Genomic DNA, 23,662 nt, shown 5'->3' on the forward strand with positions numbered 1-23,662 from the left:
GCAGTATTTAAATTGGTCTTCATTATTTATTCTTTATAGTATTCTTTTTTTTTTCTTGACTAATTCAGACTTTTTCCAACGTTCAAATGGGGTCAATGACCGCACAAGTGCTCTGTATGGTTAGAAATGTATTGTTATTGCTACTTTTTATTACTCATCTTTCTTTTCAGGCCTCTCTTATTCATATTCAAGTCTACTATTTAAATCAGTGCATGGTTACTAGGGTAAAGTGGACCCTAGCAACAAGATTGCTGAAACAACAAACTGGAAAGCTGCTGAGTAAAAAACAAAATAGCGGAAAAAACACAAATAATAAAAAAAAAAATGAAGACCATCTGCAAATGGTTTCAGAACATCACTTTCTACATCAGACTAAGGGCTCTTACACATGAGTGTTCCGACCTGCGCTCCCCTGCGTTCCGTTTTTTGGCGTTCAGCAGCAGGGGAGCGCAGGAATAGACGCAAGTCATTATTTGAAATGGGGCTGTACTCACTCAGGCGCGTGTAGGCGCTGAACGCAGGAAAAATGCAGCATGTTGCGTCTGAACCTGCGTTCGGCGCCTACACGCACCTGAGTGAGTACAGCCCCATTTCAAATAATGACTTGCGTCTATTCCTGCGCTCCCCTGCGGCTGAACGCCAAAAAACGGAACGCAGGGGAGCGCAGGTCAGAACGCTCATGTGTAAGAGCCCTAATTAACTCCCACTTAAACAGCATGGCAGCTCCTGCTCATGTCTGAATGCAATTATATTGAGAAGTAATGCCCTTGTGTTTCTTTGAAAATAAATAAAAGGAAAATATTTCCGGTGTGTAAATAGATTAGAGTTTCCCGTGTAACAGGCTCTGACAACACTCTCGGTAATATGCAAGGGATTTTCTTGATTTTTGGGACCGAGACGGTTTTGTAAAAGGAGGAACTTGCCTGTAGTGTAACAGATACATTACATTTTCACAAGTGACCTCTAACATTCCAAATAATTGACAAAAATATTGTTTGCAGCAGGTCAGAAGGGGTTAATGTGCTTTATGAGGTTTTTGGTCTCTACGCTGCTTACTTGTAGACAGAGCTAGCGCCATCTTCTGGCTATTTGTGCACTAATAGATCATATTTGCCATTCTACATCTCTGATATAAACACATATTTATGCATTTATTCTTAACTGTAGTATGTTATTCCGTTTATAGTATGTATGTATGTAGAGCTGCATTACAGGGAAATATATTCGATTCATTATGGTTTGGGGCAGACTGACATGCTAGCAGATATCCCAATGGGTCCCAATCTAGTTATTTCTACAATATAATTTACTGGATTTTTTCACTGTATATTTGTATGTATACTTATGGGAGGAGGGAGGCGCCATATTGTTTCCCTTAGACAGTACAGTATGAGGATATAGCTTATTGTGTGCCCATAACATTCCTTCTCTGTATATTTGTATTTATATATATATGGGAGGTAGGTGCCATATTGATTCCCTTAGACCAGGGATCCCCAACCTTTTTCACCCGTGAGCAACATTCGGATGTAAAAAGAGTTGGGGAGCAACATTCGGATGTAAAAAGAGTTGGGGAGCAACACAAGCATAAAAATTTTCCTGGATGGAGCCAAATAAGCACTGTGATTGGCTATTGGTAGCCCATATGTGGACTAGCAGCATACAGGAGACTCTGTTTACCATTACACCTGGTTTTTATACAACCAAATCTTGCCTCCAAGCCAGGAATTCAAAAATAAGCACCTGCTTTGAGGCCACTGAGAGCAACACCCAAGGGTTTGGGGAGCAACATGTTGCTCACGAGCTACTGGTTGGGGATCACTGCCTTAGACAGTATAGCATGAGGGTATAGCTTATTGTATGCCCAGAACATTCATTCTCTGTATATTTGTATTTATACAAAGGGGAGGGAGTTTGCCATATCCCTTAGACAATACAGTATAAGGTTCAGTACTGATTCTGCGTGGGTAGCGGTGTCAGTACAATGGTTACATCTCCCTGCTTCATTGGAGCGTAGATATTAAATCACACACGTGGTATTAAGGCTGGAGAATAGATTTGAAGAATAATTGCTCCAAATTAGTGGAGTGTGAAGATTGATTTGGTTATCATTCCCATCCTCAGCATCTCAGCGCCGAGCAACTCCTCTCCTGTCCCCAGCTCTCCTCGCTGCATTAACCCTTTCTGTGCTGGGTGTCCGATCTGTCCACTTCATGTGTCGCCAGACAACAGGCAGAGCTGCACAAATGAAAAAGAACCTGAGTAGAGTTGAAACTACCCAGTTCTCTCGTTCCCTAGAACTCCATTGTTCTCTTCTTCCCATAATGCTCATCTGTTCTAGGGTGGCATGGGGTTGGGGCTCAGCACATGTGCCAACCCGGAGGATGAGTACCCATGGCTGTAGCACCCTAAAATTCAGCCTTCCCACGTGCACAGCCTACCACTTGCCACTTTTCTGGAGTTACAATTTAACTGATATTTAATGAGTTCAGACCCCTTTGTTTTTGAAAGTTGCTGAAACTATTGCATAACTCCCCTGAGCTTGGCCTTGTGCAATCCTGGCTCATGATGCCATTGCTCCTCTGGATCCTCTAAAACGCTTTCCATTAGGCCCAGAAATTAGGAGTCTCACGAGCCAGCCGAGCCCCTTTGCCAGTTGGGAATGATCTGGGCTCATGAGTCGCATCCAGCAAGGAGGAACTGGCTAGAACATCTGATATCGTGGCTGAGCAAATGAATGTGACAAGCTCATGGAGAGAATGAGCAGTATCTCTGCACAGTGGTTTCTCCCTCGTTGCTCCATTTAATATTCAGCCATATTCATTATTCAGGAGAACAAACTGCTCCGAGTGATTTTGCCCCCCAGGTGTCCTGCCAGTTCCACCCACTGGCCTATTGGGCTTCTCTGCATGGTGTTTGTCTCTGCCCCAAAACTGGGCTTTTTTTCCAGTGTCTCGCTGGGCCCCCTATAACTTATGGGCCTTTTGCAGTCATAGGTTCTGCTGCCCTTGGATAAGCTTCACAGGTAGACATTCGTTCCCCAATGTGATTGTATGTAAAGTTAATGAAGTACCCACTATTGTAAAATATAAAGATATTATTAGTCGCCAGAGGAGTTCCATGATTATATAAAAGCAGGAGGTGCTTTACTTATAATACACAAGTTTAAATTAGTCATAACTGATGACATCATTAAGAAGTTGTTCACCTTTAAATTAACTTTTAATATGATGGAGAGTGATATCCGGAGACAATTTGAAATTGGTTTTCATTTATTATTTGAAGTTTTTGTGTTAGTTAACTTTTTATTCAACTCTCCAATTTGTAGTTTCAGCAGTCTGGTTGCTAGGGTCCAAATTATCCTAGCAACCATGCATTGAGTCGGCCAAGTCGGAAAATTTTGAGCAGGCTTTTGAAGGCACCTGAACATCGGCCACTGTAACTGCTGAATCTTCAGACAGAGGTAGAATTCTATTGTTTCTACCTGTATATCGGAGAATTCAGCACGCTGGTGTTGAATACAAATGATCTTTCTTGCGACCAATGGACGATTAAGTCGTCATTTTATTGCCCAGTGTATGGGGCCTCAAACTGACGAGCGGTTGTAGCTGCGCTCCCCTGCATTCCGTTTTTCTGCGTTCAGCCGCAAGGGAGCGCAGGAATAGACACATACCATTTTTTCCAATGGGGCTGTACTCACAAAGGCACATGTAGGCGCCGAATGCAGGTTGAGACGCAATATGCTGCATTTTTCCTGCATTTGGCGCCTACACGCGCCTGTGTGAGTACAGCCCCATTGGAAAAAATGGAATGCGTCTATTCCTGCGCTCCCCTGCGGCTGAACGCAGAAAAACGGAATGCAGGGGAGCGCAGCTACAACCGCTCGTCAGTTTGAGGCCCCATACACTGGGCAATAAAATGACGACTTGATCTGTGTGTTGGGGAGTGTTTAGAAAATTCCAGCAGACCAAAACAAGCAAAGATAGATTCGATTAACTCGCCTAATGAGCAGATTGTAAGCCACAGCCTGCTGGCAAGTCCCGGGTGTGACAGAAGCCAGATGGCTACTAATTAATTAGTATTGATAGCCATCTGGCTCAGCTGCAGCACAAAAAGCTGTTGGCTTGCTGAAAACAACTTGGCCATGATTTGACCTATTGACAGCACTGAAGGGGTTAAGCACCCCAGGCACCTGAGGTTTTCCGGATAACGGATCTTTTTCGTAATTTGGATCTTCATACCTTAAATCTACTTGAAAATCATGTAAACATTAAATAAACCTAATAGGCTTGTTTTGCTTCCAATAAGGATTAATTATATCTTTGTTTGGGATCAAGTACAAGCTAATGTTTTATTATTACAGAGAAAAAGGAAATCATTTTTTAAAATTTTGATTATTTGGATAAAATGGAGTCTATGGGAGATGGGCATTCCGTAATTCAGAGCTTTCTGGATAACAGGTGTTTGGATAACGGATCCCATACCTGTACTATGTAGAGCGTGATATTCTGAGACAAATTGCAATTGTTTTTAATTTTTTAGTATTTGTGTTTTTTTGCGTTAATAAGCTTTTTATTCAGCAGCTGTCCAGTTTGCAATTTCAGCAATCTGGTTGCTAGGGTCCAAATATGCCTAGCAACCATGCATTGAAAACACGAATAAAAGACTGGAAAATGAATAGGAAGAAACCTAAATAGAAAGCTGATCAATTTGTAGCCTTATAGAGCATTTGTTTTTAGAGGCAGTCAGTGACCCATAAAGCTAGAAGTCAGAAGAAAATTATTTAAAAAGTTAAAAACTATAAAAAAAAAAAAAGAAAAAATTGAAAAGTTGATTAGAATTAGCCTTTCTATGACAAACTAAAAGTTAACTTAAAAGTGAATCATCAAAAAAATTTAACGTTTAATATGTTTACATGGAGTGTTTTAGCATTTTCGCTCATTAAGCAATAAGCAATTTTTGGGTGGAGTTCTCCTTTAAATTTTTCTTTTTCTCTTGCTAATATCGTATCCATTTCACGATTCATGTTCCAAGTCATCAGGGAAACCGAACACATACTGATTCGATTATCACCTGTCTATTACATGTCTGACTCCATCATCCTTTTACTTTAGCAGGGTTTGGTTGTAAAGTGATATGTGTGTGCTGCTGCCTATCACACAGCTCTGCCCCACATATATGCCCTTGGCTTTTTTTCTCCCCATTATGACCATAATAAATAAAGGAGGAAATCTGCAAATTACCGTGGAATGTTTTTCTTTACAGTATATAATTTAAAGTGGAACTAACCCTTGCCATAGCACAGTACACACCTTTATATAAATATGCATTGTAGGCTTCGATTTGCCCAAACCGCTCTCAGTCCATTCTTAAAACCCACCCACTAGAAATTACCACTGTTATTATGGGTCTGCAACTTGGACCAGTCCTACTGCAGAGGAGCCTGTAGGGAGTTGTGCACCTGCTTTATATATAACTCCAAATAAAAAGACTAGCACTGTTGTTTACTTCTTCTCGGCCCCTGGTTTTAGCGCAAATGTATTTCTAGTGTCAGTTTATGTTAAAGGGTGTTAAAGTTAACTTTTAGTATGTTATAGAGTGGCCAGTTCTAAGCAACTTTTCAATTGGTCTTCATTATTTATTTAGTTTTCTTGATTATTTGCCTTCTTCTTCTGACTCTTTCCAGCTTTACAATGGGGGTCACTGACCCCCAACTAAAAACAAATGCTCTTTAAGACTACAGATGTATTGTTATTGCTACTTTTTATTACTCATCTTTCTATTCAGGCTTCTCCTCTTCATATTCCAGTCTCTTATTCAAATCAGTGCATGGTTGCTGGGGTAATGTGAACCCTAGCAACCAGACTGCTGAAATTGCAAACTGGAGAGCTGCTGAACAAAACGAAATAACTCAAAAACTACTAATAATAAATAATCAGAACTAATTACTAATTGTGAATATCCCTCTCTATATCATACTTAATAGTTAACTCAAAGATGAACAACACATTTGAAAGGGGCAGTTCACCATTATGTTATCTGTCAGTTTATTCAATGGCCTATTTTTAGAAACTCTCCAATTGGTCTTCATTTTTTCATAGTTTTTTGCCCATAGTTATTTGATGCAAGTACTGACGCAGTATTAAATTGAGATGGTCAATTTAATTTGCTTGGATTTCTTCCCCCTGAAGGGAACAGATTGGTCACTTTTTCTCTCCCGGTGCAAGATTGGATGTAATTATATATTCCCCCTGCTGCCTGTGCTCTCAGGCATAATAAAAAAAGAGGAATTGTTTTATTTTAATTAAAAACTATCGATTTTTTTTAATGTAGAAAATGAACAATATGGAGAATTCATTTGGGGTTCTTCCTTTTATTGGGCTTTTGGGTTGAACACAATTATTTATCGGCCTTTTAATTATGATGTTTATGGCATGGCACATTCATAACGAATGCCCAAGGGGAATCCATTCAGCCGTCCCCTGCAGGTTGGACTTTTTTTTTATTCTTTCCCACAACATACTGCTGATTTCATGCCATTAAATATTCCCCGGCCTTTTCTTTCAGCTCTAAAGGTTTGGCGCCTGCCCTGCTAAATCACAGAGCTGGCAGCAGTGGCGGGCGGGCTGGGTATTGCTATGCAGATGAGAATGCAAATGACCCCTCAGTGCTGCCATATTGTTTCTCCAACACAGCAGCTTTGCCCTTTGAATCTGTGAGCTGGAAGATGATGGCTGGAAAAAAAAGGCACGATCTGGGCCTCTGAATTCTTGGATGGGAGATTGGGCAACCGGCCACTGCTCGCTGTATTGACTGAGAGGCTCAAGCTTCTTCCTTTGCTGTCTGTGCATAAAGAGCAACGCTGAGCCAGTCTAGGGGGTTGTTCACCTTTGAGATAACTTTTAGTATGATGTAGAGAGTGAAATTCTGAGACAGTTTGCAATTGGTTTTCATTTATTATTATTTGTGGTTTTTGAGTTACATTTTTTGCTTTTTATCCAGCAGCTCTCCAGGTTGTAATTTTAGCACTCTGGTTGCTAGGGTCCAAATGACCCTAGCAACCGTGCATTAATTTGAATAAGAGACTGGCATATGAATAGGAGAGGCCTGAAGAGAAAGATAAGTAATAAAAATTTGCATTAACTGTAACATTGTAGCCTTACTGAGCATTTGTTTTTAGATGGGGGCAGTGACCCCCCCCTTCCATTTGAAAACTGGAAAAAGCCAGAAGAAAATAGGCAAATAATTCAAATATTATAAAAATACAGAAATAAACAATGAAGACCAATTGAAAAGATGCTTAGAATTGGCCATTCTATAATATACTAAAAGTGAACCTAATGTAAACCACCCCTTTAAGAGCAGGTCTATTGGGGTACCATGAAATATACTGTATGTCTAACACTGGGGGAGATAACACACTGGCAGAGCAGCTGTACCAGTAACACGAGACAAAGGAGATTTGCATTTTCTTTGTCACATAATTACAGGCCGTACATTGATTTTGCTCTCAAATTCTACCCCCACCCACCTTATATTTAGCTGCATGCATGTGTGAGTCCTATGTTCCACTTCCTGGAAAGCCAAATGTGTTTGTCGTTCACTATAAAATTTGTGGCTTTGCAATGGGATTGGACTCCATTTTTAGTTGTTTAGAGCTTTGTCATTTCGGGGCTTAAGTTTGCCTAGAAAGGCTTAAAGGACACGTAACACATAAAAATAAGGGATGCACCGAATCCAGGATTGGGTTCGAGATTCGGCCAAGATTCTGCCTTTTTCAGCAGGATTTGGATTCAGCCTTCTGCCGGCTGAACCAAAACCGAATCCTAATTTGCATATGCAAATTAGGGGTGGGGAGGGAAAAATAACGTGACTTTTTGTCACAAAACCAGGAAGTAAAAAATGTTTCCCCTTCCCACCCCTAATTTGCATATGCAAATTATGATTAGTATTTGGATTCGGTGCATCCCTACTAAAAATTAAAATAATTAGTCTCCTAGTTGTCTCATTGAAGCCCCTCGCAGTCTATTATGAAAGTACGGGTATGGGACCTGACCAGGGACTCCAATCTCCACCCCCCCTCAAAAGCATTATTATTAATAATAATAATAATAGTAATAATAATATAGTGAATAAACTAACCCCAAGTGTAAACCATAAGGAATTTATAAGTCACCGGGGAGTTAGTGCTTTTATACAAGTCATGGAACTCCGAGGTGACCTCTAATATCCTCATATTTTCCAACAAGGGCTACGTTATTTATTACAAGTTACACAAGTTTCAGTGAGTCAAATGTCACTAAGCTCTGATTCTAACTGATGACATCACTAAGAGCCATTTCTAAGGATATACTTTACAGGATATTCATGACTTTTGTGTATTATATGATAATAAATCTATAAAAATATAGAGTCAGACTGGGTTGGTGGGACATCGGGATGGATCCCTGGAGGCACTTATTGGCCTGATCTTTGCAGCCCCTGACAGAAGCAGTTAGAAGAAGTATACAGCGAGGGGAATGGGGTTCTCCTTGGCTTGGGTGGTGACCCCCCCCCCATATACCCTACTCTGACACAGATATAAAATATGTTGGTGGTGCATAATCAAAGGTATGACACAACTGAGGTGCCGCAATCTGATTGGCTGGGCTTGCTATGAAGAGGGTGCACTGTGTTTAGTCTGGAATTTGGGAGGGCGAAATTCATTTATTCCCAGATAAATCACATCAACTGAATAGAGTACTCCAGTAACCATGACAACCATCCATGCACTCTGTACCATAATAGTGAACACACAGAAATGTAAAATAAATAAAGAAGTATCATGTTTTGAACTGAAACAGAGAAGCAAGAACATTGGAATGGATGTTTAAAGGGGTAGATCACCTTTAAGGTAACTGTTGGAAACTTGTCAATTGGTCTTCATTATTTATTTTTTCTAGTTTTTAAATTATTTGCCTTTTACTTATGTCTCTTTCAGGCTTTCAGACTGGAGTCTATTAAAGCCTCTCCTATTCATATTCCAGTCTCTTTTTCGAATCAATGCATGGTTGCTAGGGTAATCTGGACCCTAGCAACAAGAAGGCTGAAGTTGCAAACTGAAGAGCGCTACATAAAAAGCGAAATAACTTAGAAAAATGAAGACCAATTGCAAATTGAAACAGAATATCTTTTTAAATCATATTAAACATTACTTTAAAAAATGAAAATCCCATTGCTGCTTTACTGCCACACTCCAATACACATACAGGCAGGTAACTGGCTCCTGAAAAAACTGCCCCTAGTGTGTGTGACTCAGAAAGGGACATTAGATTGTAAACTCGGCTGGGGCAGGGATGAGTGATGTATAATTTCTGTAAAGGTCTATAGAAATAAAGGATAATAATATTTTTCCCATTGGAAATGAGAACTGGGCTGGACAAGTTGTTTTCTTGCTCAGCGATCTGCATTGTCTTGGGATAAAAGTTCCAACAACCCCTTCCAGGACTCTGTTTTATTTTTATTTTTTCAAGTTTATTTCTCCTCTTCTTTAGAATGGAATGTGTAAATTTCTAAACCAGTGAACTTGAATGGGGTGGGGGTGTTGATTTAAAAAGAAAAAAAAAAGACTTCATCCTTCCAGAGTAGAGTCCTGCGCGGAACCAATTTCTAAGACTCGTACCCGACCCAAACCCATAGCCCACGACCCGAACCGCAACCCACATTATAACTCACTTTGATCCGCTACCCGACCCAGACCAGCAACTGCCTTACCCGCATCCCGACCCACAACCCGCCGACCTCCATCAAACAGGAAGTGATGGTGCTGCAAACTGGAAGTGACGTCATCAAAAGTGGGCGGGGACAGAAACAACTTTTGTAAAACTTTAAAAGGAGTAAAATATAGATATATTGCATTTAGATGAGACCCGCGGGTATACCCGCACCTTAAAATCCTCCCCTCGTTCCACAGGGTGCCCGCTTTTTTGCAGGTCACCCGCGGGTACACGACCTGCTGCAGGACTCTATTACAGAATATAAGCAGCCAATGGCATCCGGGCACATTGATCTGTTTATATTCACTGCCTTGTGCTCTATACTTATAATATCTAATATTTATCAATCAGATATATGTCCATCCCTCCCTATCTCTCTCACATCTGTTGTAATTACCAAAAAGAGAAGCTTGTTCCCTCTGTGCTTTGCATCTCCTCGACCATCTCTTTAAATTAAGATATGACTTATATTTGTTCTAATTAATGTTCCAGATGTCTCATGATTCCACCACCATTAATTAAAACAATAGTCTTAAAGGAAAACTAAACCCCTCAAACAAAGTAGGTCTATATAAAAGAATATTGCATAAACAGCTCATATGTAAAACCCTGCTTCATGTAAATAAACCATTTTCATAATAATATACTTTTTAGTAGTATCTGCCATTGGGTAATCATAAATAGAAAACTGCAATTTTTAAAAATAAGGGCAGCTCCCTGGGATCGTATGATTCATGGTGAAAAATGTTGCTCAAGTATTCATTTTTAGGGTATACTTTTCCTTTAAGGGAATAAGGCACATTGTAACATCCCTTTTCCCCATACCTTCTTGGCCACCATATACAGCTGGGAAAGGAAATATTGAATCCCGGGTAGGGTGGCAGCGTTACATTGCTATAGTGGGCCCAAAACCCTTTGTTCTTTGTGACAAAATCAGTAGCCAGGGATTTGTCTTCTCTTACCTTCCATGTGCCAATCCTCACAGATAAAGTTCAAAGGAGACGCCATGGCTGTCCCAGCAGAGGTCTGGAACCTTTTGGCACCAGAGTGAACTTTCCATCTCTGGTGAATAAACTGTTCCATCTGTTGGAATGTCAGAGATTTGTTGTTCGGAAACTATTGTCTCTGCATTTGGGCTATGGACTGAGGCCGACGACGAACTCCTAGTGAGCAACAAGTATGGGGCCTAGCCCATTACTGGCCCTCGCAGATCCAGTACCACCCCGGTAACTCAATGAAGGAGGGGAGGACATTTTTGTGATATAAAAGGGGAACTGTCATTGAGCTTAAAAATCCAAAAAACGTAGTAAACTTCTCCTACAGTGTATTATTATTTCTGTGCCTGCTATAAAGGGATAGAGATATCACACAGTTTCATTTTGCGCTTCACAGTTCTGAAAATTGAAAAGGATCATCTAATGCCTTGTCATGAAAGCCTATAATTTGGATATCAGAGGTGGGGGGGGGGGGCTAGGTTCAAAAAGTGTTGAGATAACCAATCATCAATACATCAACCAATAAACAATTTTGTTTTAATTATGCAAATTGTACTGATATTGACTGAGCTACTTAAGAGCTTTTTGGTTTCTTGGCAGGGCCCACCGGGGTACCAGAAAATATCCTGATGGGTCTATTTACTCTATGACAGGATGTTGCACTCATTAGTCATTGTTTACGGATATCTTGTAGAGAAATAGTAAAATCAACTGGCTGCCTACTCACCAGATACTCTTCCCTCTGTGCAGGCTCGACAACAAGCGCAGATACGGCACCAGATGTCGGACGACAGCAAAGGAGACTACTCCTCCGTGCTACAGAAGTTTAATCATGAGCAGCACGAGCACTACTTCACGCACATACCTAGCATCTTTCAGGTAACCCCCCCAAAATTGTCTCTGAAGTGCTATTTTGTTGTACCATTCCTCATAAAACTTATGCCCTGGGTACCCCTGGAACTACAGCAGGATGACTGTTACCCCAATGTTTCTATATATTTGTAACCTTGTTATGAGCTAAGGGGGCCCAGCCTGAAAGACAGTTATGGGGAGATTTGAGGTGAGAACTTATTTGTACCTGGGTACCCTTGGAACTATAGCAGGTGACTGTTACCCCAATGTTTCTATGTATATGTAACCTTGTAATGAGCTAAGGGGGCCCATTCTGAAGGCCAGTTAAGGGGAGATTTGGGGTGAGTGCTTATTTGTGCCCTGGGTACCCCTGGAACTATAGCAGGGTGACTGTTACTCCAATGTTTCTATATATCTGTAACCTTGTAATGCGCTAATGAGGTCCAGCCTGAAGGCCATTTAGGGGGAGATTTGGGGTTAATGCTTATTTGTGCCTTGGGAACCCCAGGGTGACTGTTTTCTCATTGTTGTGCCCTAACCAAAGCTGGGTCCTCCAAGAGAGGCTTAAACAAAGCTAGGAATAGTCCAATAAAATGCTCATAATGTGAATAACAGCTTAATGCGACCAACTGCAATCTGCATTAGACTTAATTTATCTTGATTTCATGTTCCCACTTATAAATATCTGAATTCCCCAGTTAAATGATGGAAAAATAATCCTGAACAAAGAGCTATTGACTGGGCTCCAAAAAAAAAAGGAAAAAAAACTCACTAAGAATATACGTTCAGGAAATTCTTCTTCAAGTTAAATAAAGACAATACTTAAATGCATTGAACCAACAGCAGGTATGACTTCCCCAACCCGAAAGAGCACACATCTGTCAAATGAATGTAATTACAGGTTAGACGATCTGGAATCAGTTTATGTAGTAATTAAAATGCAATAGGCTTTTTATGTTGGATATTTCTTTCCAATAATTGACTTGCACAAATCCATTATTTCTGTGCTACCAGGAATGGCAATATATGTAGCACGCTGAACCTCTCTTATTTGTACACTTGGGGCCATAAGTAACATAGTAAGTTAGGTTGAAAAAGACAAACTTCCATCAAGTTCAACCTTCTAACTTTTTTAACCTGCCTAACTGCCAGTTGATCCAGAGGAAAGCAAAAAAACTCTCAGCCAATACAACTGATTCAGGGAGAGAATTCCACATCTTCACAGTTCTCACTGTAAAAAAACCATTCTGAATATTTAGGTGGAACCTCTTTTCTTCTAATCGGAATGGGTGACCTTGTGTCAGCTGGAAAGACCTACTGGTAAATAAAGCATCAGAGAGATTATTATATGGTCCCCTTATATATGTATACATAGTTATCATTTCACCCCTTAAGTGCCTCTTCTCCAGCGTGAACATCCCCAATTTGGCCAGTCTTTCCTCATAGCTAAGATTTTCCATACCTTTTACCAGCTTAGTTGCCCTTCTCTGTACCCTCTCTAAAACAATAATGTCGTGTTTGAGTGATAGACCAAAACTGTACAGCATATTATAGATGGGGCCTTACTAGTGCTCTATAGAGTGGAAGAATTTCCTCTTCCTGCCGTGAATTAATTCCCCCTTTTAATACAGCTCAAGCCCTTATTTGCCCTCGATGCTGCTGACTGGCATTGCTTGCTACAGCCAAGTTTATCATCTACAAGGACTTCAATGTCCTTTTCCATAGTGGATTTGCCTAGTGCAGTCCCATTAAGGGTATAAGTGGCTTGGATATTTTTACATCCCAGGTGCATGACTTTACATTTATTAACATTGAATCTCATTTGCCACTTAGCTGCCCAGATTGCCAGTTTGTCAAGATCCTGTTGCAAGGATGCCGCATCCTGGATGGAATTAATTGGTCTGGATAGTTCTGTGTCATCTGCAAACACGGATACATTGCTTACAATACCCTCCCCTAAGTAATTAATGAACAAGTTAAATAAAAGTGGACCCAATACCGAGCCCTGACGGACCCCACTAAGAACCTTACTCCAAGTACAAAATATACCATTAACAACCACCCTTTGTACATGTTCCTGTTGCCAGTTTCCTATCCATGTGCAAACAACTTCATTAAGCCCAACAGTTTAGAAAGCAGTCGTTTGTGGGGCACGGTATCATACGCTTTGGCAAAATCCAAATAGATCACATCTACTGCCCCCCCCCCACTGTCCAGTATCTGCTACTTACCTCATCATAAAAAGCAATCAGATTTGTCTGACATGACCTATCCTTCATAAAGCCATTGCTGCTAATAATGCCATTCACTAGGGTTTTATAATTTGCCCAACACAGATGTCGAACTAACTGGCCTTTAATTCCCAGTCTGAGATCGTAATCCCTTTTTAAATATTGGAATGACACCAGCTTTTCTCCAATCCATAGGTACCATACCAGATGAAAGCAAATCAGAAATAGGGGCTGGTCTAAAACTGAACTAAGCTCATTTAGAACCCGGGGTGTATGCCATCAGGCCCTGGAGCCTTGTTTACATATATTTTTATTAAAGCTTTATGAATTATATCCTGAGTCAGCCACTGACTAGATTGAGCTGAGCCATCAGTGCAGCCGTGAACTGAGCCTGGGAACTCAGACTCCTCTGTTGTATAAACTGAAGAAAAGAACAGATTTAGCACATTTGCCTCTTCTGTATCTGTTACAACCATACAGGTACCATTATTTAATGGAGCAACACTCTCAACTTGTATCTTTTTACTATTAATATTTTCTGGGTTAGTCTTAGCCTCAGCCACAATGCACACTTCATTTCCTTTCTTTGCTTTCGGATTGCTGACATCTGCCTGTCCAACTCTCTTATGGGAGGGTTCCCACTAGTGTTGCAACATTGTTGGTGGGATTTGCTTCCATTAAGTCACAAGAGCCTTAGTGATGATGTTGTGGATCAGGTCTGGCTTACAGCTGGTGTTCATCCCACTGGGGTTCAGTTGGGATGAGGTCAGGGCTCTCTGACAGCCAATCTGGTTCTTCCACTCTCATCAACCCATTATGGATGGACCTTTATTTTTTAAGGTTTGCACTCCGTGAAACCAAATATCCCCAGACCATTATTCCTTCTCCACCAAACCCAGACTTTTGCACCAGGCTACTGCCAGACAGTGAAATGCCACGCCAGAGGTCCAGTTGCCACTGCTCCAATGCTCCAGCTGACACTTGGCATTACACATAGTGATGTTAGGTTTTCTTGCTTACTGATCCCCCATAAAACCCCATGCTCCCTGTGGATATTCCTTGTATTGACTTTGCTTCTATGCCCCCATTTGTTGGATCTATAACAAAATATATCAATACGCCTCCCCAGTCCAAACCCCATCTAGAGTGTGATCTTTGTTGCACCAGCCCTCTGTCTTCCCTATCAGACTGGCCTACTGGGAAAACTCACGATGGGCCCTCTTGCTTCTAACCATTTGGCCTATTTCATTGTCATTCCCTATTTTGTATGGGAAAAAAAGCTCAATAATGAGTATAGAATGAGTATAGAATAGAGTATAGTGAGTAGATATAAAATACTAGTAGAATAAAGAGGTTAAGTGAGGAGAGGAGGAATAATGGTTTGGAAAGTGGGACCACAGTCTAAGGTTTTCTGGTGGGCCACTGGCATCCCAGTCCAACGCTGACTAGTCCAACAGTTGGAGCGCATCACACAGAACATTCACTCAACTGCACTGGAGGTTGGTTATTTGATGGCAATTCTACTTCAGACAAGTCCCGGAGCAAATTCTCTCTAGAGAGCATCAGGGCCTTATGGGTCATGAGCCTACCCAGCTACAGGGACATGCTTCTGGGCATGTGTTAGAATGTGCTTACAACCCTTTGTAATAATGATATGTAAATTTCCCCTAGAAACTACAAGATATGGAGGAGAAGAGGATAGGAAGGATGGGAGAATCCCTGAAAACCTATGCGGACATAGATCGTCAAGTGGTCCCGATCATTGGAAAGTGTCTAGACGGAATAACGAAATCCGCGGAATCCATCAGCGAGAAGCACGTGAGTATCCACCAGGTTTCTTCTGAAACACTAGATTAACAGACCAGGAGGAGAACTCTGCTACTTTGTTTTAAGAGTCTGAACCAGCAATAAACACAAACATTGCTTTCAATAGAAATGACATGCATTTTGCTTTAAAACCATGGATTTTATACTGCTTTGTCCCTAATATTCCCCATGCACAAATCTAAAACTCCCCATATGCTGGCTGTACCATAAGCCAAATGAAAACAAGCTGCTTAGCCAGTGGTTCCTCTTTGGGCACCTTTCCAAACCACGGCTTCCATGTTGGTCAGAGAAATAGCCGTATATCTCTGTTGGACTGTTGACATCCATCCTGTGCCGGGATTTGCTCTCAGTGGAACCTTCCATCCTTTAACCCTGTTATCTGCTATCAGACACTGGCAAATCCTGACCAACAGCGAGGAAGCACAGCAGTTTGATAAAATATGTTATCTTTCCTGCTATGGAAAAATAGGCCCTGAATTCACTGTACCTTTTATGGGGTTTTCCCTTTTATTGTTGTGATTTTATGAGTGCAATCCAATACTTTTTTGGCTGGGGCCCTCTAGTGCAATTCCTCCATACCCTAGTCTCCCTAGTTCTGGCTGTCTGTAACTACATCAGAGCTGCAAGTGGAGGGGGAAGGAACAGTTTCAAATTGTTAAACGAGTATGGTTGGTTAGGTGATGAACAGGAACATCATGGGTGGGGTTGTGCCTTGGTAACCCTTGTGTATAAGCCCAACAGTGATCACAACTCCTCCAGCATGGCAGCACTGATGCAGTCAACTCTCTACTCCTAGGCTCCCAAAGCCGTGTTAGCAGGGCTGGGCATGTGTGCACACTTTCCTAGCAATACTGATACACTCCTTTTGATTTCCATAGAAACTTATCAATATCACTTTAACGACTTGGATTCGGTTCATCTAAATCCTACAAAACTTGCTGAAATTCAGCTGAATCCTGGATCAGTTCTAGAATTTTTATAAAGCCCCCTTGGACCAACCAGACTCATTTTTGCCATGGTTATTCCGTAGGGCTGATGAAGGCCATGATTATTCCTAGGGCTGATAAAGGCCATGATTATTCCTAGGGCTGATAAAGGCCATGATTATTCCTAGGGCTGATAAAGGCCATGATTATTCCTAGGGCTGATAAAGGCTAAGTAAGGCATTAATAAGATATCAGACAGCACTGTAATGGGATGGGGGAATGGAATTAGCACCAGAGCTGAAATAGTTACAGTCTTATTAGTAGCCTGTATGGAATTCCTAAATTTAACAGAGCCATCCTGTGGGACTCGCTGCCTGGCTCTTACTGCTGCTCTTCATTTGTTGTATTTTCAAGTAGTGACCCATGAAGAAACCTTAATGATAGGTTAACAGCGTTCCTAATCCAATCACATGGCGGTCAAGTGGGTCAGAGCCCTGACATGTAAGCACCATCCCAAGCAAAATGCCTCTCCCCCTCAATCTTGCTGTGCTTATACTGATCCTGCCATTCTTCCTGCAACCTAGGGCCCAGGGGTGCTGTTTAATGGGGCTGGGCTCATTACTGGGTTGCATTGGGGGGATGAGAGGGAGTTCTGCCTTGAACTCAGCACTTCCGTGCTTAATGGTTTGGGTTGATTATGACCTTATCGGTGCTGATTAATTTGCCTACTCTGCTTATTTTTCGTTTTCAGGACTCCCAGATGGTTGTAGAATCCTTTAAATCTGGGTTCGAGCCTCCAGGAGATATTGACTTTGAAGATTTTACGCAGTCCATGAAGCGCACAGTGTCTGACACCAGTCTAACAAAGACTGACAGCAAGTCAGACCCCAAGGTTTCCAGTAAATCCCGCAACAAACTTTGGCCTTTCATCAAAAAAAACAAGGTAACGACTCCCTGCGCTGACGCTGTTTCACCACTGCTTAATCTCCCAGCGTTTTTGGTTGGTGGCGTTTTGCCTTTTTTATTTTTTAATTTTGTGAGTATTCATCTAGGAAAAGCCTCATTTTCTTTATCTTCATTTTCTTTGTAGGTTTCATGGTATTTTTTGATGTTGTTTTTGGTTTTCTCATACCTCCATCGTGTTTTTATTTCCTCCATTACTTGAGTCAAAGCTCTCCATAATAATCCGCATGCTTAACCGCTCTCATTACAGCCGGCTGTTTATACAACTCGCTATAAACACGCCACCTTCCGGGGCTTTCATTTCTCAAACTGGGCGTCTGGAACGTGGGTATGTGCTCCCACCATCGCATTTAATGCACCATCAGTCAGGACCCCTTCAGCCATGATTAGCAAATGCACCATAGTCCTTACAATTTATTTAATGAGTTGGGCACAGCCTTTACAAAGTGCTTGGCGCTCAGTTGATGTCTCAATTCTTCAGGGATGAAGGGGTTGCTGCCATGGCACACTTGAATGAAATGATCTGCCTGAGTCTTGGAGTGCCTTGTTGCCATCTAAACATTTGGTAACATGATAAGAGGCACCCAGGTTTCACACAGAAGGGAATCATCCCATTCAAGTCTCCTGGTCATGTCTCACTCTGGCTTCACCTATCCTGCCGCCCTCCTTCATTCAGGTTCTGATCCGACACATTGCACTGGTGGATGCGCTTCTGACAGTATAAAACCATTCCTTTCACCTGCCTTTTTATTTTTAATTGATGTCATGTACCTCCTCCCTCGGGCATGTATGGTCTGGCAAACTTGGGGGGGGATACCTTCTCAGTATTATTGACCTTTGGGCTCATAAGCATTACTCATATCTAAGGCCTATACCTCGTCAGCACAGATATATTGCATGGAATAGACAGAGGGAGAGCCATTGTTTTGGGTGCAACCAAATGGTTTTGGTTGCACCCAACTTGATCTTCCAGAGAAAAGAGGCATTTAGAAAGCAATGAAAGCATATTTTGCATGGCGGATAATTTGCATGACCTTTTTCCCCTTTCCACTTTCCATCCATAGTGTTTCTAATCCATTTATCTCCTCTTAACACTCTCCAACTTCTTCTTTTTTCTCCGCTCCATGGCCATTTCATATTTATCCTTTTTTTCTGTTGGGAATAAGTATTGTTTAATCCTCATTTTGATTTTGCTTTGTTTTTTTTCCCTATACCTTTTTGTTTTATTTTGTTTATATTCTATCACTACTCCTTTTCTTATACATAGCTTATGTCCCTCCTTACATCCCCTCATCAGCCCCCTCCTCCTCCACCTTCCTCTCCCTCTGCTGTTCCCAATGGCCCCCACTCTCCCAAGCAGCAAAAGGAACCCCTCTCCCACCGCTTCAACGACTTCATGACTTCCAAACCCAAAATGCACTGCTTCCGAAGCCTAAAGCGAGGGGTAAGTTGTGCTCTGTCTCTCATGCTCCCTGTTCATCTTTTGCTTTTATAGTCTTGTGGCACAAATAGTTATTTTAGGGCTCGTCCTATCAGTTCGCAATCCAGGCGAAGTGCTGTCTTACAAACAATAGATGAAGATGGTTTGATGGTGCAAAATGACAGCCCCTTTTTCCATTGTGGTGACTGGTGTGACACACAAGAGGACCAGACTCCCACAATTTACTCTAATTAAATTATCACCTAGTGGCATTTGCTCCTGTAACCTATAGGCACAACACTTTATTGCACAGTGGTGCTTGCGCTTAGTAGCAGGGAGCTACCCTACGAGTATATCAGACTGGGGACAGGTGTGAGTATCCCCTGGAATGCCTCTACCTTGTGGCCACACGAGATAGATCTGCCGATGGATGCATATTGCAAGGGAGCCTTATGCTTTTGTGCACCATTCATTGCACTTGGCTATCAATCTGGAGCAAGATGTGTAGGGTAAACATATACAAGTTGTAGGTGCAGGGGTTTTAAGGGTGCAAATCATAGTACAAAAGCCTAACAGTGTCTTCAGTAAACCATGTATTAGTGAAAGGGCTTCATCTGTCATTCATTAAGTCCTTTATTCCATCCTCCCTGCAGCCAGTGACAAGTATCTCACCTTGTGAAGTACGTTCATGCTTGAAATGACAAAAAATGCCTTTGTTGAAATCAGCAGCCTATGATTTCTTAGTCAGTGTATCAGCCTAGAAAAGTTAGCAAACATACTGGTGCATTCATGTCACTCATGATGCTTGTTCCTGCCATACAGCATGAGTCAGATGAAAGCACTAGTACTTCCTAGTTACTAATTCGTTGTGTCAGTCGAAGAGAAGGTAGGCCAGAGGAATTAGGATTTCCTGGTGTCCTTACGTGAGCCTTCCTTTGCCACACGCCTTTACTTTGATGGCCACTTGGTGCTTTCTCTTACAATTAACTCCTTGACTTAACCAGTAAGGGTGCCCATAGTTACCATCCGCCCTTTACCCATCCCTAGGTCACTGTTCTGAGGTATTTCCATTTTCCTCTGATTAGTGCTACTGTAGGAAATGAGAAATGTGAAGCTTAGCAATGTATTGAGATAGAATTGTTTCTCATTGAGCATGTGCAGTGCCACTGGCACTTCTAGCAAGATCCATGATGGCGAGCTGCTGTGGAGAGTTTTGAAGGCCTGCATCGTGACTGTCAGGGCTGCTGAACCTCTGGGTATTATATAATTATATAATATAATATAAAGGACAGCTTTTTGTAGACTTTAGTTTTCCTTTAGGGTGTCTGCTAAACCCAGATGCAGGGGGCACAGAAGCACTGGCGACACAGTACAAATATTATTAACCACCTTCTTGCTTTTGTTTTCTCGCTGAATCCCCCACCCCAGCAGACACAGCCAGACACAGTGTGCTGTGCTGACAAAGGGATGATGAAGAGGACTATAGGGAAGCCCACGTGTGCCTTTGAGGCTAGGGAATATGTTGTGAGTCTTGCTGTGATAGGTGGACAGCCAGCTCTTGCAGTCACTAACACCAGTTATGGGGGACAACTGCAGCATCTGCTTACGCTGCTGGTTTGCGCTAATATTTTCAGCTACCCTGCACCCTACATTCCCCATCATGGCTTCTCTGCTCCTCAGTGCATGGCCAGACTGGGGTTCATGAAAGTCTAAGGGTTTCAACCATCACTGGGATTCACAAAATTGATGCATTTGTTTGTGCGTCTAAACACAAACGGCGTCCTGCTCTGTCTCTTGCGCCACTGACCTTGCAAAGCTGTGCCTGTCCGGCATTCTGCTCACCTGTTTTTCTACTACTAACCTGACAAAGCTGTGCCTGCAAGAGTTCTACTCTCCATCTTGTGCTACTGACCTCACAGAGCTGTGCCCGTTGGCGTTCTGCCCTCCATCTTGTACTTCTGAGCTGTGCCACCCTCCCGCTCTAGTCTGCTCATGGCAGGCTGAAATCGTAGTGCCCAAAATGACAGTTTGAAAGTCAGACATCCCCAGTAAATAACATTAAATGTGTTTTTTTTCAATTCTGGCACTGTGTCATTGTGTGGGATAGTAACCGCATTAGGGTAGTGAGACATGCAGCTATTTCTTCACATCCAATCAATTACCACCACCTTTGGCTAAAATTCATACTCACAAGATGGTTATTTGGTATATTGCCCGTAGTATTATCTTAAAATATTAACTTTTGGTTTCTCGTTCCAAAGTTGGGTTTCCATGGCAACCAATTGTTTCTCTGCTTTCTTGGCTTATTACTATTTCCTTTAGGTTAAAAACATTATAAATAGGTTAAAAACATTATTTATTTGTGCACTCCTGGATTGTATTCATTTTCCCTGGCTTTGTCTATTTTTTTATGATCGGTTATTGTATATCAACTCATTCTTTTGGGATCAAACTTCCTGTTCTCCCTAATATTTATTTATCTCTGCAAATTCTGATTTGATGGTCTTTTTTAATAAATTAAAATAGTCATTACCGTATGAATGAATTGATTAGTAGTTAATTTGATATATATTAAATTATTAAATATTTAAAATGCTTGCCCATCAGCATAAAATGTCTATTCATGAATTTATTCTAAGACTATATCAATTTCCAATTAAATATACAAATTTTGTTTAATTTTCCTCCTGCGGAGGAGTCGGCACTCGCGTCACTCGGTTCAAACTTGCCTGGGTGCAGTGTCCAAAATTTTTGAAATAACTATCCCACAAAAGAGGTCCGCACTCTCAGGACTTAAACAAAAAATAAAAATGTTTTATTAACTAAAAGACTAACGTTTCGGCCTCTCCGAGGCCTTTCTCAAAGTAATGATGGACACTCAGAAAATGCATTTTATACATATGATGGCGGGAAAAATTAATTGTCTGACATATCGTCATCATCACTGTGCGTCAAATAGTTAAAACTCCACATATAAAAAACAAATTAATGCTTCACCAAAGAAAAAAATACAAAAATAGTCAGTTCATATTAAAACACCCCTCTTAGGTTAAATAAAGAGATTTAAAAACATATTTTGTAACAGTTGTTAATCTTAATTGCCACTTTTTATATTTCACAACGCAATATGTTATTTATATTACAAAGTAAAAACATTTGATTACAGATGAAAGGTCTGTATTAGGGATCCCTCCTTAGCGATAACTGGAAATACGATCTGTATTGCTTTTAAGGGGTGACTGTTAAGGTGCTCAGAAAAAGTCTGGTTTCTGTAGTATAAATTAACCATTATCTCTCCCTTACACAGCATGCTCATTACCTTTTATGTTAACCCCTGAGTAATATACCGTTGAGGTAACCAGTAAACCAACACTGTTGGGGTCCTAAAATGCCCCAAACAGGTATACATAATATGTGTTTGTAACGTGACTCTAAATATTAAACCATTTAATTCGAAATTCGAAGTTTTTTTTTATTCTATTCCTTCACTCGAGCTAAGTAAATGGGCCCCTGTGTGTGTCAATTGCTGCCTGTTCCTATATCATTGTTACAAAATATGTTTTTAAATGTTTTAATATGAACTGACTTTTTATATGTGGAGTTGTAACTATTTGACGCACAGTGATGATGACATGTCAGCCAATTAATTTTTCCCGCCATCATATGTATAAAATGCATTTTCTGAGTGCCCATCATTACTTTAAGAAAGGCCTCGGAGAGGCCGAAATGTTAGTCTTTTAGTTAATAAACATTTTTATTTTTTGTTTAAGTCCTGAGAGTGCAGACCTCTTTTGTGGGATATATATATATATTGCACCAATTGATGTCTATCATGCATATAGATTATGTGGTTTTATAGAGTGAATATTGCCAATAACCAATATGGTGTGTACGATTTCAATGAGCGGAATTTTGCGTGCCCGCTTCTGTGACGTACTGACGCCATTGCGTCTTTGCGTCTGAGTGACCGCACACGCAACTCTCGCTATATCAAGAGTGGTGACCGACTTCCGGGTCTTTTTCTTGTTCCATGCGGGATACTACGGGGACACGCTTGAGAAAGGGGGCAGGGGACCCCCGAAACTTCGCGTGAAGTTTCCCATGATATGATGTCTCCCGTGTTGATGAGTATACTTTATTGAACATGTTTTTATGATGCAAAAATAAATGCTACGTTTTACTATTTTGGAGTGCGACTCAGCTGGAACATATATATGTGATACATGGTTACACTCACCATGACTCAGGACGCACCCTATATATCTTGGCACTGAATCTGGGGGAGTGCATTACGATATGGTTGGACTGTTTGTGTATATATATATATATATATATATATATATATATATATATATATATATATATATATATAACGATGATTATATGTTGGGAGTTATAATTCATTCTTCACTTCCCAGAATTCACGATTTTTATTTCTGTTCCTTATGTCCTTATATTTGACAAACCATTCCATATTTATGCACTTTGGTTCTTCAATAAAAATGCCCCTAGGTTAATGTCGATGTTTAATCCTTGCGTAGAAAAAGTTTGCATATTATAGATCCACTTGCTTTCCTCATGTAATGTTCTCCTAATAATATCTCCCCTCTCCAATTATTTGTAACTGTCATAATACCCCAAAATTTTAACCCTTTGATGTTTTTGTTGTGGCATATTTTAAAATGCTTTGACA

General features: G+C 41.0%; 1 protein-coding gene across 21 annotated transcripts in view; it reads left to right on the forward strand.

Moving 5' to 3' along the window:
* Positions 1-23,662, forward strand: part of LOC108699944 (formin-binding protein 1 homolog) — an 86,688-nt gene that overhangs the window by 51,020 nt on the left and 12,006 nt on the right. For 5 of the 21 annotated variants that reach the window (XM_041574781.1, XM_041574782.1, XM_041574785.1 and 2 more), the window contains 6 exons: positions 11,501-11,629; positions 15,505-15,651; positions 17,338-17,529; positions 17,800-17,877; positions 18,817-18,993; positions 20,398-20,493. In XM_041574781.1, coding sequence (XP_041430715.1) covers positions 11,501-11,629; positions 15,505-15,651; positions 17,338-17,529; positions 17,800-17,877; positions 18,817-18,993; positions 20,398-20,493 — 819 coding nt within the window. The remainder of the gene's footprint in view (positions 1-11,500; positions 11,630-15,504; positions 15,652-17,337; positions 17,530-17,799; positions 17,878-18,816; positions 18,994-20,397; positions 20,494-23,662) is intronic. The other 16 variants (XM_041574788.1, XM_041574789.1, XM_041574790.1 and 13 more) reach the window with 7 other exon arrangements.

Source organism: Xenopus laevis, chromosome 8S, assembly GCF_017654675.1.
Source record: "Xenopus laevis strain J_2021 chromosome 8S, Xenopus_laevis_v10.1, whole genome shotgun sequence".
NCBI classification, from domain to species: Eukaryota; Metazoa; Chordata; class Amphibia; order Anura; family Pipidae; genus Xenopus; species Xenopus laevis.